Raw genomic sequence first — 18,111 nt, forward strand, 5'->3', positions numbered from 1 at the left:
CAATAGTAATTTTTGCGGCAAAATTCACAATTCGAATTTTAAATTTAAACAAAACTAGAGTATCCAAAACCCAACATTGACGCTGGCAGAAAACATTCAAAAAATTATAACTCGAAAACTACAAAAAATCGCGGAGCTTACATGGGATATTTTCGTACATCCCCAGGTGTGAGGAATCTACAAAAAAAAAATATTGACATTACTATTTGGACCACCATATATCGGTACCTCAACTTCCGAACGACTACACGATTTTTTTTTTTTGTTCATTGGTCAGAAAAAAGGTTTGTTACAAATTTAAAAAAATCTTTTAAGGTAAATGCATGAGAAAATACGCAATAAAACAAATTATAAATACATATTAATTATTCCCATTTGTTCAAACACTATTTCAGAGCTTGGTTGGTTCATGTACGATTATATCATTAATTACACGTTTAGATTTACGCTCGCGTGTTTAACTGTATTTAAGTGAAATTAACTTTAAACTAGCCCTAATAAATAATAACGCCAAGGGTTTGTAAAATACAACTCAAAAAAATAACAAATTTGAATTGTATAACTTAAATAAACACTGAACACTTTCCGTAGTGAATACGGTAGAAAATGCACAGAGGTTTTTTTATAGAACAGGAGGCAAATACCGCCGCCAATAGATACCTACATTGCCAGGCTCGCAAATGCGTTGCCGACTTTTTAAGATTTGGTACGCTCTTTTTTTTAATTATGTAACAGGAGACAATCACATGGAATTTCTTTGATCCCTTGGAGGATAGGACGGCCTTTGGATACTACTTGTGTAGACACGTCATCCCTGTCTCAGCTTCCTCGGGCAAGGACAAAAGATGGCGCAGCTCGAATAAGTATCCACAATACAGCGAGGAAATGCAAACATTTTAAATTCTCTATTTATCCATTTTTAATTATTTTCATTACTACGTAGGGTAAGAAAATTGTAAATATTGTTTATTCGTGTTTTTCTAATTAATTGAAGTGAAACTTCTTTATCGGCGTTGGAAAACAACCGTTACATTTTTGGGTTACGCGTCACATTTCTCCGTTACGTGCCATCTTTTTCTTTTCCCTACCACGGTTAATTCGAAAAATATATAATAACGATAACAATGCTAGTAATCATTCTATTAAAATTAATGAAATTCTGTAATAATCTTAAGTAGTAATGAGGTAAAATGAAATAATAGACCAATTATATATAATAAACTATAGGTCAAATTTATGAAGATCTGTGCAGGCGTTCCTATTATTATCTGCGGCAGTTTTATTTGTTGTCATAGTCTCTCACTTCTAGACACCACGGGCCTAGTGAGAAGAATGAAAAGGACAAAACCATAAGAATTGGTACGCTCTTTTATTGAAGGCCCCTAAGTCTAATTGGTTCGGAAATAATTCAGTGGGCAGCTGGTTCCACATAGTGGTGGTGCGCGGAAAAACAGCTGTAAATAACCCTCAGATATGGAAGCAGTGGTTTGTGAAAAAAACCAATACAAGAACAGAGTGTCTTCCCCTTAATAGTGTAAGTAGTGTTATTGGAAACTTTGTAAACTAGTATTTTCTCGCACACCGATATCCAGATTGAGCATTCTGATATACAACGATTTTCCTTTAGTTTTCCTTTTTATGAGGCGATTCTTTCTTTCATATTTGTTATGTTACAGTACCTTAAGTACTTGTCACATTCAATTAATTTTGAACTAGTAAGTCACAATTACATTTAATTCGAAAAATATATAATAACGATAACAATGCTAGTAATCATTCTATTAAAATTAATGAAATTCTGTAATAATCTTAAGTAGTAATGAGGTAAAATGAAATAATTGTATTATTTGTATTCTATGATAATAAAAGCCTTTTGTTAAACTTTATCTTATTTAACTGTATTTAACTAATTTCTGTAAAGTTGCATATAGTAGATCATTTTTCGAAAAATACTATCATAAAGAAGTTTCACTTCTTACGTGTGTGTGTGTGTGTGTGTACGTGTGTACACATTTTATTTTGTATTTCTGTGATGTCCATTTCTGACTTGCACCAGGACGGATGTGGTGAAGCTAAATTTTCAAGCCATCACCTGTGCAAAAAAAATATTTTCTATAAATTAAAAAAAATTCTTTCATGGCGCTACAACCTTTTTAGGATCATATTCAGTATCTGTTTCATGATCATTTGTCAATGTAATAAGCAAGCAGGTGATCAGCCTTCTGTGCTTGACGCACCGTCGACTTTTTGGGTCTGAGGCAAGCCGGTTTCCTCACGATGTTTTCCTTCACCGTTCGAGCGAATGTTAAATGCGCACATAGAAAGAAAATCCATTGGTGCACAGCCGGGGATCGACCCTACGACCTCAGGGATGAGAGTCGCACGCTGAAGCCACTAAGCCAACACTGCCGTTTATAAATAGGATAATAAATAAAAAACATATTCTAGACAATCTGCGTTTATCATTACAGCTCACATCTATATAGGTCACACTTTCAGTGTGTATATTTATACTATGACATGACATTTAGACCATTGGCGTGCAGTTTAGTATCTTAGATCTCATAGAGCAGGGATGTTTATTTTAACACTCTGGGTTAGACAAGTCAAGGACACGAAAGGGAAGTGGTTTGGCCAAGTGGAAGATGAGAAGGTAGGAACAAGTAGGATATACAAGGCAACGGATGGTGAAATCGGGTTAGGTATGCCTAGTCATACCTGGACCACATCCAGATCCAGAGGTCAGGACCGTAAATGAAGATCCGTGGGCTCTGTCTACCCTTGCGTGGTCATATAAATAGAAAACATATATTTTATCTCCCACCTGCAAAAATCTTGTCTAATTATGGGATGCTATTAATTTAATTCAAATTAGTAACTATATTTGGTGGCGACTAGGAAATTTTAGATATTTATTGTTTTGTGCAATTTATAGACTACTAGACAGTGTTACATTTTTTATTTTTTTTACTAGGGTTGCCTGGAAATGATCGCTAGTTAGCGATAAGGCCTAATGGGTACTCAATGTCTAAGGCCTTGCACATATATTCTTGGACCCTTGAATAAAGTCGAATTAGTTCACTAAAATTCTTCACCAGGCAGCTGGTTCCACATAGTAATGGTACGCAATAACTGCCTTACAAAACGCTCAGTTGTGTTTTTTATAGAAAAGGGGGCAAATGGGCAGAAGGGTCACCTGAAGTTAAGTGATACCGCCGCCCATGGACACTCAACGCCAGACGGCTCGCGAGTGCAGTGCGTTTTAAGAGATATTGTTGTGTTCGTTTGCTCTTTAAAAAAACCTACCCACCTGAGCTATAAGCCCAGGTGTTATCCTGTCCATTAATATGCCTTACACAATAGCAGCAACACCACACCCTATATAGACATCGACACGTGCATAGAACATACAGTAGATTTACTGTAATGTACAGTGTTGGCCTAGTGGCTGATGGTCTTCGATCCCTGGTACCAAAGGACTTTCTTTCTAGGCGCATTTAACATTCGCTCGATGTAGGAATTATCGTGAGAAAACCTTGCAAAAACAAAAAAAAGGCGGATGTGTCTTAGACACAGGAGGCTGATCACTTGACTATTAGATTGACAAATGATTATGAAACTGATACAGAAATCTGAGGCCACCTGGAAAGGTTGAAGCGCCAGTGATTAACTTTATAAACCGTCATTAATAAACAATGGTTCGTCATAGCAAGATATGGTTTTACACATTTCGTGTTGAGCACAGTCCTAAGACTGTCAGTGTCTAAACACTCGAAGTTGTGTTTGGACCATAAATAGAAACATTATAGGCTCTTATTATCACGCAGTTAGAGTTAAAGGAAGTTTCAGGTACCCCTGGAACTGATTTCATTGGTACCATTTTCACTTAGTTGGACTGTCAGATGGATCAAGTGAAAGACTTATCCTACAAACTGTACGTTGTAACTGTAAAGGGTGGACAGAAACCGGTGGAAACTGATAGTTCGCTCCCAATGTTTCCTTGCTGACCACGAAGCTCAGACGATCTACCGACTGGATAGTCACTTACTCCATTCGATTGACAGCGTGTAACAACCAAAAACCCAGTTCTGTTTCTTGTTAGGCAAGGTGTTCAACCTTGGCCAGGCTGGTTTCCTTACGTTTCCTTTCCAATCACATAGATACTCCATTCGTGCCAGGGTTTTCTGCTCTCTGGAATGATATGAAGCCACTAGGCAGTGCTCTCGTAAAAGGCTATAACTCGGACCCATACGACTTCTTCAATACAAAAAGTCCCCTCTGGAGTTGTGTGCTGCGATATTCCAAGCTACTTGGTTGTAGGAATTCATGGATTTGGTCTGGCGCCTTCTTAAGTTGTCTTGTCATTTTTACACGTGTATCGTTTCTATAACATATTTTCAAGTATTAGATTACCTTCAGTTTAACACGACGTTTTGAGAGCAAAAATAAAATTAGACTGTGATTGTAGTCACATGTTTTAGAAATGTACTTAAATATTTTAGTATTTTTATTTCGCGGTCTCGAAGTAGAAGTGACCAGACACAATTTCGTTCTTCGTCGGGTCGTATGACCAAAACTGGAGGTTGCAAGTGGTATTTCCAGTTTGGTACTTTAGACGCCTAAATGTTCCATAGTTATCCAAATTCCAAACTTATATATAAAGTGATATTACACAACTATATATAGATGTCTAGTTTACTCTGCGGTTCCTCATTAATTCGGTCGTATCGCGATGTTCTATAGCCGGAAGCTTTTCTCGGTAAATAGACTTTTAAATGCAAATAGATTATTGTTAGACATATGTAGACATTTTTGTAGATGTTATTATTCTATAAAAGTATGAAACACTATGCTATATTGTCAATAGTTTTCGCAGTGATATAGGGATTTTATTGGTATTCACATCTTAGATTACACTATCGTTATATCATACAGAACGATAACTTTCATGAAAATATTCTATAGTCTTTGCTCAACAGGGATAGAGTGTTCTAACGGTGAAAGACTTTTTCAATTCGTTGCAGTAGTGTCGAAGCCTTTTCATTGCAAACAAACAATCAAAATTTTATAATGATAATATATTTTATAACAGTAAAATGTTTCATTTTTTCGAAATAAAGAGTCGCTCTGAAACCTTCTAAGACTCTCAGATTCCATATCTGTTCCGTTAATTTTTAATAGGAAAGTAGGTGATCATCCATCTGTACCTCACACAACTTTTTGGGTCTGAGGACTGTTTCCTCACGATGTTTTCCTTTACGTATGCGAGTGTTCAATCCGCACATAGAAAATCCATTGATGGTTCGCAACTACGACCTCAGTGGCTCAAGCCACAAAACTGTATTTTTTTTTCACTGGGAGGTCGTACCCAAAATAACATTATCTGCTGACGAACCCAACCACTACATCAATGAGATTTTAACATGAACAAGCTTATGAAGGACATCATCGAAACCCGGCTTGCCTTGCCTTCGACCCAAAACTCAAAGGCACAGCTGATCACCTAGGAGCAGTTCAATTATTTACGAAGGCAGATTTACTGCAATATAGTTTTTTTAGTTAGATTTACTTGCAAGAGCTTAGATTTACTTGTCAGCAAAAGTAAGCAAAGCTATTTAAAATAATAGTATTATGTTTATGTTTTGTAGTAATCCTCGAAAATGTATTTCGTTTTCAATGTGTGGGTAATATGTGTAAAAAATAATTACTGTTGACGTAATCATCAAATGTCCCAAACAAACCTGGCGCCGAACAGTTGCGGACGAGGCAAAGAGAGCCGGAAAGACTTGGAGCGAGGTGAAACACGAGGCTCAAGACCGAACGCGATGGAGACTCACTGTGGACGCCCCATCTAGGTGTTATAGGACATTAAGTCAAGTAATCATCAAATAAGAAAATCAAGACCGCACCCCAACCCTATAGTGTTTACGTAATACTTGACAGCCCCCTGTTTCTATGTAGAAAAAATACTAGCGAATCCGACAGACGTCCTGTCTTAACTATGAATACTGATTTCGGATTGGTATAATTAACTTAAAATGCTTTATGATATATTGTTGTTTTTTGGCATGTATATGTATATAAATAATTTTGTTGGTATTCCGACATATAACTGGGCATGTGAAAAGCATGTATTTTCAAGATTAATGCCACAAACAATTAGCGACTGTAATTATTTTCTATTATTTTAGCAATATAATAATTCCGATTGAAGCATTTATTTTAAACGAAATTCATTTTTCTCACATCCTCTTTGACGATATTTGCTTAATTATTCTTAATTTTCCGCGCAATTTTCTTAATTACTTTCTAAATCCTCTCCTGACAATAACAAACACAACAAAAACAATTAGCGAAACCGGTCCAGCCGTTCACGCGTGATGCCGTGACCAAGGGAAGTAGGGATTCATTTTTATATAATATAGATATCCGACGCCAAGACCAAGGGTTGTAACGCCACGTTTTATGAAATTTAGCACACATTAAACCCTAGAACATCCAACTCAAATATTAATTCCAACATTTGTTTGATTTGGCTCAAAACTACATCACATTTGTGTGTTCACTTGGGACTTGTTGAAGCAACATTAACAACTTTAGCAACTAAAAGTCAAAACATTAAATAAACATTTTAGATATTAATTTGGATAGTTAGTTAGTTGAGTTTTTAGTTACACTGCCGACCTTTTAAAAGGTACGATCTTTTCTTAAAGGACCCTAAGTTGAATTGGTTCGTAAATAATTCTGTGGGCAGCTGGTTCCATATACGCTAAGTTGAACTAAGGGCGTGGAGTGATACGGTTGCCTTCACGTCCAATGATAAAACTCAGCTGCAGGTATATATATAACTAGCGAATTCTCTCTCTCTCTCACTCTTTGAGTTTCTCATTTGCTGATTACGTCAATAGTAATTATTTACTTTTCTACATATAATTTCATTGTCTTAGCTAGAAAACAAAATGCATTTTGGAGAATTGCTACAAAAAATTAATACATTCATGTACTATTATTTTTGAGAGCTTTGCTTACTTTTGCTGACAAAAGTAGGGGGGGGGGGGGGTTTGATAAATTGCAGTAAATCTGCTTACGTAATACTTTCCGTAAGCAGATTTTAAACGGCCCCTTTCCGGCGATTATTAGAGGGTATTGGCACTTGATGATGTACCGGAACGCACTCAATATTTTTATATCTTACTTTGGATCATAAAATCTTTTTTATAAGCTACTAACGAAGTTAAGACACGACTTCGTTAGTACACGACACGAAGTTAGTACCGAAGTCGTGTTTTACAATATTGTTTGACGTAAAGAAACATGTGAATAGTGTGTTTATAATCGAAACAATACAGGGAACTCGACTTCGGGTTAATCGGAAGTCACACCAACAATGGAGAATAATCTAGAGTCTGGTCATCTGGTACATAGGGGAATGTGCAGGCAGTGTACTCTTTAATCCAAATCACAATTGCGATTTTTCTTATGTCAATAGTCTGTTGGATTTTGACAGTTAAGTCTTGTTTCTGAATCTCACTGTCTTATGAAAGTTTTGGACCGTTTTCATCTTGACTTGTTCTGAATATTACTCACGGACAGATCCATGTCCTCATCTGAGAAACGGACAGATCAATTTTTTAATAGTCGCGATTCTAAGACCTCTTCTGCATATAACAACCACAAATGACAGACTTATCACATAAAAAAGTAGGTCATTTAATTGAATCTTAATTCAACTTTGACCTTTATCTGAAAGATGCATTACCCACAGATAGAAATGCTAGATAATGATGCCATAGACCAAAAATACTGTGACAGAAGTGTCAAAGACATCATTAAATTAGCGATGTCAAAAGAAATCTTTGCTAATCATTTGTCGAGCAAGACAAATGTATACCATTTGTATGCCACCCCTTTTAATTAGCGGAGTCACTGTTACTGTGACTTGTTAAGAGACATCTCATTCATGGACCTAGTTTGTAAATACAATAAGCTTGTTTTTCAACCAACTCGGGAAACACATTCTCTATTCAAATTTATTTTTAGAACAATTTTAAATGTGTTAGTATGTTACAGTATATAATTAAAATCATTTGAGTGGAAGTAGAATGTTCAATGCACTGTTTGTAAAAGAAATAGCGGAGTATTACCAATGTGCAATAACTATAATTATAGTGGTTGGTTTTTTCATAAACACTATTATTTAAAAAAACATAGGTAATTTAAATACTTGGAAAATATAATACACTATAATTTTATTTCAAAATAACAAAAGTAAGTATGAACTTCCTTTTATTATTCCAAATCCTTGTCTTAATAAAAGGAAGCCTTTGAACAGTTTATCCTATGATTTACATATATTACATTGCATCTCTACACCCACACCACTTCCTCTTCACTTATAAAATACTGTTAAGTAATTTTCATAAATATATCCTATAATTATTATTGAGAATATAGGATATGTTTATGATAAGTAAAGTTAATTGTGAAAGTGAAGTGAAGTTAATTGTAAAAGTTAAATGTGACAATTATCAGTTAAAATATCAAAATAAAATTATTTTGACAAAAAAGGAATTATTTATTTACCACCAACAAGTCCAGAGCTCCTCACACAGCTTAAAACATAGCACTACAAAGAGGAAATGCTACCAGAATTAAAGGTACTCTGATGCACATAATAGAAATACTTTTTATTAATAAGTTTTATTAATGTCATCAAAAAATTATATATATATATATATATATATATATATATATATATAAATATGGGCATGTAAGAAATTGTATTATTTAAAGATTACCTTTACTATCACCTATATAGGTATTAAACTCAATTAATAATTAAAAAGTTAATAGCATAGTAAGTAAATATTTTACATAAATTGTGTTGTTATTCTATTCTACAATAAAATTATAATTAAAATTTTGACAACTTATAGAGCTAGTAATAATTTTATCTAAGTTGCAACACAAATAAATCTATTTCAATAAATTATAATAAATAATTTTCACTTAATAAATTTTTTACTGCATAATTTTAAAACATTTATAAGGAAAAAAATCTTACCCAATAAGATCTATGAGTTAGTGCACAATTACTGTAATAAGTCAGTAAATAAAATGAAATCTTATGTATTCAAATAAATTAAGCATTTTTTTTTTACATAAATAGAAGAATAAAAAATCAACCCATTTTAAAATAGAAAATTACTCACTCTAAACAGTATTGCGATTTGCTAATTACGATAATTAAAATTGATTTTGAATAAACTAACCTGATCTGGGCAGAAGTATCCAAATGCCACCATCCCAAACAGGGAGAGTAATAAGCAAAATAGAATCACTTTTCGTAATTTCGATCTTGGTTCCATTTTTTTAATTTCGTACACACCACCGGGTAGAAAAAGCGCGAAATCACTATCTACTTGCACTGATACACTTTTTTGCATTTCGGTCGAATGCATGTCTCATTTTTACAAATATATCTTAAACTGGTCCACACACGCTAAGTAAGTCCACAATTTCGTTTTATTACCGCAGAAAACTAATTACATTATCGTTTTTCATATATCAATGTTTGATACGAACTCGATAACATTGTTTTGATAATAACGGAGACGTTGTAACACTTCGATGACCGAAACTAAAATGCGAGTACGAGAACGAGAACACTGGTCGCCGAGGAAGTCGCAAGGCTCCGAATGGCACACATTACGTTTTGCAGCTCTCTTACACATAGCTTAGTCCTTTTTATGTCTTCAGCCATGTTCACTAAATCAATAGTGCTAAGGAGCAATTGTAAATGTAAACATTTGCTAGTGAAAGCAAAATGTGCGAGGTAAACAACACAATTCGCACTTAACTGAGTACCGAGCCTTCTGACTTCAAAGTATATTTTTGATAGCTGACAAATGACAGCCGACACAAGCTTAGCAAAGCTGTAAAGTTTTGACATAAATAAAAAAAATAGTTTGTATCTTTAATTATTTTGAATCTTTCGTCATAATAAACTCAATTTTAAATAGTTACTAATAAAGAATAGTGTTTACCATAGACAAAAATATACCAAAAGCATTACATTGTTTCAAAACCTGTATCAACCACTTGTTTATGTTATTTACTTTACCTTACCTTTGATTATTTATGACTACTAAATCATAGTTATATAATATGACGGTGAAGCTATAGCGAGATTCAAATAAAGAACAAAAATTAAACACTATTTATTATGTCCAATAGAGGTCGCTGATGAAAATTACCGATTTACTTTGTTGTCGTTGATGGATTGATTTCAACAATTTATTATAAACGGAATTTGATTACGATTCGTTTTACGTATTTACTGAAAATGTCTAAGCTATCGAGTATATAATAAATATATCTCCCACTTTAAACCCTTGCAAGCTACTTGATAGTTGCGACCCATCCCGTCGTCGTTGTATCAACACTTAAGTGCCGAGAATCTATTCGAGTGTTGGACTCTTGTACTTGTTGAAATCATCAGTAAGACATACACAGTATGTAATGAAACATACAATAATTTATTTAAAATAGCTAGGCATATTACTTCACTATTAATAGGCTTATGAGAAATATCCAGTAGTAAAATGTCAAATAGGTGAAAAAATAATAATTTTTAACAATGTCTATAACAGGCTTTAATTCATTATCAGTGATTGAATTTCATAATAATTGTGTAACACAGATTCTTAAATGAACACCGTATGGAGATAAAATGCTGTTTGCATAAAACAAAACCATTCGCTACAATATAAATATGAAAAATAAATGTTTCATAGCTTTACAAAAGGTATTAAAATATTGAGAAAATGTGACAATTATCAGTTAAAACAAATCTAATTGATTTTATTCATAAAGAAAAGGCACTTTAAAAATAAGGTGGGCACATTAAAATAAAACTTTAAATCTCTCGTCGCACTGTTGTTTCACTTAAATTATATGTTATTAATACACATTATATGTACACATAAAACAAAATTCTGTACATGTTTTGTGTGAACCAATCTATCGATTACGAGAGAATTTACTTTAAAAACCGTATATAAAATTCCATTTATATAAAATTTATAGCCATCGCTATAAACAGATATATGAGACCCACAGTGCACTGATGTTTATACATACAATTTCACAAAGGATCAAACTCCTCTCACATATTTCCCTATAAAATTACCGTTTTGTATCAGTCCACGATTTTGAAAAGTCCACAATCATCACACGATTATCAAATGTCCTGTTCACTAGTCAATGTTCAGTTGATTAACACATTAAATTTGATGAATGTTTTTAAATGAATCACTGTTCAACATATACTATTAAATTGTTCATCACATGTAGTTCAACTGTTAGGTTCCTCATGTATATGCATACATCTGCTGCGGTACCAATGATAACTTGTTTTCTATGGAGAGAAGCTAGTCCTGGACCTCAACTAGTTACGAGGTCTTCCACGCCCACGAGAACCATCGCGATCCTGCAAAATTTGGATATAATTATTATTATAGGATAGGAAAGAAAATAATAGACAAAATAAAGAATACGGATTCAAAAAAAACAACAACTAAGATAACTAATGTTTCAATTAAAATAAATAAACTAAAGTGGAAATGGGCAGAAGAACTTCGTACCTCTTGCCACATGCCCATCTACAAGTGAAGGACAAAAGTACTTAACTAGAGCCCAAGGTTTCTGTACCTTGGGCTCTAGGTTCTCTGATTCTGAACAGTGTTACATGGCAGAGAATAGGAATAGGAATGGCAGGATTTTGAGGAGGCCTTGGTCAAAAAAGGGCACATAGATACCTACAAGACATAGAAATAGAAACAAGTATAAATGTAAAAGTATCTGAATTATAGGCTGTCATTATTATTAAAGTACATACATGTATTTATGACATTTAAAAATAGTTTTAAAGCTATTAAAAATATACCCATAGCTATGAATATGTGATATTACATATATATTATCATGAGTACATTGTCTTAACATATAATAATAATATATATTCTTGAACTAATGTATACAAAATATTCAAAAACCGAATTGAAAACCCACACGGAACTACCTTTTGAAAGGGGCAACTAGAATCATCTTCATTTTATTTAAAATTCAAAACTGCTATTTTAGGTGGTCTAATTGGATTAATGATTTGGCTTCGACTTTTATCTCTAATAAAAATTGAATTATAATAGGAATATTTTAGATTTCAGGCCCAATATAGGGATTACAGGACTACATAAACATACTGCCATAATTAAACTCATTTTTACAATCACATTATACATTTGAATATAAAGTAGTATAAAAATAAGATTAATAACTTTTAAGGGAGGAAAGTGTCTGTATGATGTTTAATTGTGTTTAGATTTATAGTATTTTTAAAAATACAACATATTTATTTGTATGTATACAAAAAAAGTTTACTAGAATGGAACATATGCATATCAATAATCGTAACAAACGCAGGCTGCAATATACCCATATTAGACTAAAGTTAGTAATTCTTATTTGGGAAAAGGGACTCTTCTTTAATAAAGTCCCAGAGGATCTTTTTCTCTGCCTTTTCATAAATTTAAGAAATGTATTAAAGACAAGCTGTGTAAAAAGGCTTACTACAAAGTTAACGCTTATCTTATATTTATTAACTAAATAAAAGGGCCTGGACTGGTGCTAGACAGGCTACTTCTAATTAATTTGCGATATTTGTTTTAAAATAAGTGTTGTTTGATGATTGGCTATTTTAACAGAGTACTGATAGTTTTTACGCCGGCTTTTTCTCTACATCCTCCGTCTTCTGTGTCTGCGATACAAATTGAATGACGTGGAATAAGTGATACCTGTATCTTATATTCCATAATAAACTTATACAACATAACTCAATAAGCCTTAAAGCATGCCACAGACAAACATTAAAAGCTAGTCAATGTCAAATTCTTATAATTAAACATGTCAATGGTACGAATGGATCTAAAAGTCTTGTCACTAAGGGGGAATGTTACAAAACCTACCTTTGATTCCGCATCCAATGCAACGTAGCCCCAAAAGATTGAAGTTACATATATTATATCTATCAAAAGTGTCTTCCGGTAGGTAATAAGCTAAAAAATAAAATAACCTACCTTATGTGGCCGGTAATTGTCCCGGTCCCGGTCACGATAGCCATGGTCCCGGCCGTCCCTATCGTCTTTATAGTCACGGTTGACATCCCTCGGATCGCGGTTATCCCTGGGGTCACGATCGCGATGATCGCGATGATCACGACCGTCACGGGCATCGCGACCGTCTCGCCCGTCCCTATGATCGCGCCCGTCACGGCCATCCCTATCACGGTAGTCACGGTAATTACGGTATCCACGGCCGTCGTGCTCTTCGCGATGGTTCTCCTGAACCGGAGCCGGATGCGGCACCTTACGCGAGTCCTCCTCCTCCTGGCGACGCTCGTAATGGATGAAATCGTCGAAAATCGACGTCGAGTGTGAGTAACTATGCATTATACGCAACACTTGCAGACCCTTCGCGTGGGGCACCTCTTGCGTATCGCGAGAGTTGGTCACCGGCTTGTTTTCGTTGTTCTCCAGCTTGATATGACGCAGCTGCCCGTTCGGAACGTCCTTAACATATATCCACCTAACACGAAACTGTCCTTTCCACTTGTCCTGAGACCACACGCTAGAGTTAGAGTTGTAGTCTACGGCACTGACCATGCGGGCCATCCCGCAAAAGTGTCCACTACCGTTCACCGAGAAAAAGAGATACACACAGCCGCCCTCGCGCTCGCGATCGCGGAACGCCGAGTCGAGACGCTTGTTGCCGTGTTCCGTACTGCACCAGATCTCGTATTTGATGCTGCGGTGGATGTCATCCTCGGAGTACGATTTGATGACGAAGAATCGGGTTAGAGGGGCGGTGAGATCGAAGTCTTTAGGGTTGTAATCGTTCTTAACGCGGAGTTCGTCGAGTACCGGGTGGGGCACGGTCGGAGCGGAGACTTGGGGGGGCAGGGATGGCGGCGGGGGAGTGGGAAGCGGAGGCCGGGGCTGAGGGGGAATGGGGGCGCGAGGGGTGTGGGTCCACGCCGGGGGAGGCTGATGCTGAGGAGGGCATCGCATGGGGGCCGGGGGCGGGACCGGCTGAGGCATCGGCAGAGGGGCAGGCACAGAAGGGGGTTGCAGCACCGGGGGCGGGGGGGCAGACGCTACGGGTGCGCTCTTGCCTGCGTCCCAAGTGCTAATGTCCATATTGTGCTTCCCGGGCACTATCGGCGGTGGGGGCATGCCCGGCCCTTTTTTCTTCAAACCGCCAGTCTGGGACAATGGCGCCGGCTTAGCCGGTTGGCTGGCGATGGACGCCCACGTCATCTTTTTGGGTTGCGATCCGCCCGATATATCCTTGAGCTCGGCGCGATCCTTGTCATGCTTGTGCTCCCCGAGGGACAGCGCCTGAACGCCGGTCTCCACTGCTTTAATACCGTCCGGCACGTACAGCCCATCAGCTCTGTAGTAATCGTCATACTGTTTAGCTCGACCCAGCTGGCCCCAAGTGGAATAATCACCGTTTCCTGGGAAATAGTTGAATGTTGATGCCGGTTGTCCAAATGCGGCGTTGGAAAATGGGGTTGACGACGGTCCGAACACACCTGAAATGTTTATGTAATGCATAAATAATCTAGAAATTTCGATTGTAATATAATGTTGGTTTTGATGGATGGAACATTTTTTTCAATTACTTTTAAAATGGTAGCTTAAACCTACTTTAGTAATCTATTCAAATTTGGCATAGAAGTTTACAGGCTAGTGATATTTTAAACTCTGCCAACTGGAATAAATACTAGCTACCGTCCATTCCATATGAATCGTGAGGATTGTATCCTCCTAGAAAAGTCATTGGGTCTGTGCCATTGGTAGACCATGTTCCATCCCCAACTCCGAAGGCTTGATAAGGAAGTGCTGTTGTACCGTAATAACCTGAAACAAAAATTTATAAGTTTAGATATGAATGAATAAGCCTGTAGCATTAACCGATAGTTGTATCTGATATTACTGATGATCATACAGTGGAATCTCGATAACCCGAACCTCGTTAAGTCGAAATCCTCAGTAAGTCAAAAACAATGGCCATTCCCTTTCGCTGAACTTCAAAATCCACGGTATCCTGAGTAATTTAGACTTTGTAACTCGAATAAAATGTTAATTCCATACGAAGTATTGATAATACATATTTATATTCTATACTCGAATTTTAAAAAGAAGCCTAAATCGAAATTAGTAAAATATAATGACATATTTCAGATACCGGCAAACTTCTTTAGCATTAAACAAGGACATAAATGTCAACTGATTTACCAATCACGATCGACTCGTCCCTCTCCCGCAGCCCCACCTTTACCAGTGATGCTTAAAAATCGCGCAGGGCAAAGACATTTGTTCAAGATATTTGCCGGTATTTATAATTGGAATTCCGAGAAATAATAAGACTAAAATAAAATAATGATCAAGTTCGGGCCATCTAATAAAATATTCATTTTTTCTTGTACTCGTGAAATGACTGAAAATATTAATAAATAAATATATACTATTAAACTTTACTGAGTTAACTCTTTTTGCCGTTCCCTTAACATTCGAGTTATCGATTCCACTGTAGTCAAATATGTTTATTATTTATATAAGATAGTACAAGCTCAAACAACCCAGGTCTCATACTAATCATTTTTATAAATTTTCTCTTTACTGAGACATCATTGGACAATACAGCCTTAACTTAAAGACTAATAAATACCTTAAATTGACTAATAATGATATTTAACATAAGAAACTTATAGTCTCTATTAAGGGGTAGAAACTGTTCTTGCCTTAATTTTTTTTCAATCACCACTGTTTGTCTTATTGTTAAGACAAGCACTAAAACTCATTAACTAATACAAATGGTTTTTCCATTTCAATCTTCTCACTAGCCTCGTGGTGTCAAGAAGTTGAATAGCGTTGAACATTCCGGTGATGGAGCTTATGTTAGTGACCTTCAGCAATCTTTGTAATTGTACTGGCAACTTCCTTTAACTCAAGGTCTTATGGAGGTAGTCTTTACAAATGTATCAAGGACCATTGACAATTCCCCATATCACTTATAAAATAATATACCACTTTCTGCTATAACCAAACAGCTGGCAAGTATGAATCCATACAGGCATTAGACCTTGTTTTTAGAGTAATTATTTTAATTAAATTTATTTTCTACTGAGTGTGTAAAACCTTCTAAGTAGCCATCAACTCATCTCGCTTCTGAACATGGATCTCCAGCATGATAACTAGCTGACTGCGCTACATAGCTGAGTTTTGATACAGTCATACAACTGGAGCAAATGGTAAATATGACTCAAGGAAATTTGAGAAATATTGGGGTAATAGACTATAGACAATTTATATATGTCCTCATAGTGTCAAATACTTAACTTACATCCAGAAAGAATGACAACCACCCTTTTTGTTGTTCAAAATCTTTTAACAATATTATTTGTATCCTTATGACAGGTTCATAGTAGAATGTTTAGAATTAAAAAAATTTGATCCCATTTAGAATATAGGAAAAAAACTATTGTCGCATATTTATACTGCCATTATTAAGATAAACATATTTTAGCTTTTATGAGCCTGGGCTGATCAGAAAGACAAATTAAAAAAATATTATAAAATTAGGAATAAACTTATAGGTCTTTAATTACATATGGATACACAACTAAAGGTGATTAGTAACTGAAATAATAAATCAGATAACATTAAATTTTAAATACAAATTAGCCTCAAAAATTATAAGACTACGGAAATTAAGATTAACTTCTGTTTAAAATATGTTATAACTAATTAATCATACAAGTATTGAACTTCAATATATCTGTTGGATACAATATATGAATGTGAAAAATATGTACCTACCTGCTGCGCTGTACGGATCTGTTGCTGACGAGATGGGTGGTGCATATGATGCTTGCTGCTGATGACGCCATGACACCTCTGACAACTCTTCACCTCCCCGTTCTAGCTGATGCTCTTTAGGTGCATTTGATACTGTGAACAGGTGACAAAAATTTTGTGATAACAAATGCAAAATGTTGTAAGCAGATGAACAAACAGGTATGTGATGACAATTCTATAATGACTGAAGGTAAATTTTAAATTTCTTTGTAGTTGAACCATAACATGCATGCATTCCCATTACCAACTGAGGTGTTGACTGAGCCAGTCTTTTTTTTCCAATGAAAATTAATGTTACCTATTTAATTTAGGTATTCTAAGAATTACTATAACAGTTCCTGTATTTCATATTATAGGATAATTATCTTATTACATAATAATTAATATTGAATGTTATATCTAATTGAAGATCATTTGTCTACAACAGCTCCAAGTGACAGTATGGCAGTTTTCCCTCAAATAATTAATAATATTTTTATTTTAAGTATAGCTTGATTAACGAAAATGCTATCACCTGATACATAAAAGCTTTACTAAAGAAGTATATATTTTTTTAGAATATCATGATAAAAAGTTTACCATACAAATCAGGTGATATGAATGACAAACAGTAAATGTACATTCACAAAATATACCGGATGCAAGCCGCCCGGTGCTACAAGGCATTCTTAAAACACCTGCAACGTCATAATAGCATCTTTACCTTGATTCCCTTGCCCTTTCATCCGCTGTTCACCAAGAACATGAAACAAAGAATATTTATATTAAAAAATACAAAGCTAGACCAGTAACAGGAATTATATAGGGAAAAAAAATAAGCATTAATACGAAATACCTGATCTGACACGCCTGCTGACATTGGCCGCGATTTTAGTGTTAAAACTTTTTATTACGAGTCTTTAATTACAATAAATCACTATTATTATCACATCAGGTCACTGCACCAAGTCTAAATTGTCCAAGAAACACTTAAAATAACTAAAAAAGTCAATTTTTAAGATGTTTGCTGAATGTCCGTAAAGTAATAGGAACGAATATGGACGTCGCTTTTCTCAATGGTGATTGGCGGAGAAGCAATGTTGCCATTTCAAACTAATTATTGAAATTTAGCGCCTTATTTGAAACGCCA

The 18,111-nt window shown here is 35.3% G+C and overlaps 2 protein-coding genes across 7 annotated transcripts in view; both read right to left on the reverse strand.

Annotated features, from left to right (window-relative positions):
• The window catches only part of LOC123717686 (heparan-sulfate 6-O-sulfotransferase 2), a 94,975-nt gene extending 85,127 nt beyond the window's left edge, over positions 1-9,848 (reverse strand). Inside the window, exon 1 of the mRNA XM_045673825.1 lies at positions 9,273-9,848. Coding sequence (XP_045529781.1) covers positions 9,273-9,461 — 189 coding nt within the window. The 5' untranslated portion in view covers positions 9,462-9,848. The remainder of the gene's footprint in view (positions 1-9,272) is intronic.
• A 788-nt stretch (positions 9,849-10,636) lies between these two features.
• On the reverse strand, positions 10,637-18,027 carry LOC123717800 (YTH domain-containing family protein 1). 6 transcript variants are annotated; one of them, XM_045674010.1, is made up of 6 exons: positions 17,818-18,027; positions 17,686-17,710; positions 16,944-17,075; positions 14,973-14,981; positions 13,137-14,653; positions 10,637-11,491 (listed from the first exon to the last, which is right to left on the reverse strand). In XM_045674010.1, the coding sequence occupies exons 1-6, from the start codon at positions 17,839-17,841 to the stop codon at positions 11,450-11,452; spliced, it is 1,749 nt and encodes a 582-aa protein (XP_045529966.1). In that variant the 5' UTR covers positions 17,842-18,027; the 3' UTR covers positions 10,637-11,449. The 6 variants fall into 6 exon arrangements, with proteins under 6 accessions (XP_045529966.1, XP_045529963.1, XP_045529962.1 ...); XM_045674007.1 differs by having other exon boundaries at positions 14,853-14,981; XM_045674006.1 differs by having other exon boundaries at positions 14,850-14,981.
• Between the last annotated feature and the right edge of the window lie 84 nt (positions 18,028-18,111).

The sequence above is a fragment of the Pieris brassicae genome, chromosome 13 (genome assembly GCF_905147105.1).
Source record: "Pieris brassicae chromosome 13, ilPieBrab1.1, whole genome shotgun sequence".
NCBI lineage: Eukaryota > Metazoa > Arthropoda > Insecta > Lepidoptera > Pieridae > Pieris > Pieris brassicae.

Coding starts and splice junctions, on each gene's coding strand:
- LOC123717800 (XM_045674006.1), bottom strand. CDS start 17,841: ATGTCAGCAGGCGTGTCAGATCAG. Junction 14,982..16,943: donor AGATCCGTACAGCGCAGCAG/GTAGGTACATAT, acceptor TTTTTGTTTCAG/GTTATTACGGTACAACAGCA. Junction 14,654..14,849: donor TTCATATGGAATGGACGGTA/GCTAGTATTTAT, acceptor TAAACATTTCAG/GTGTGTTCGGACCGTCGTCA.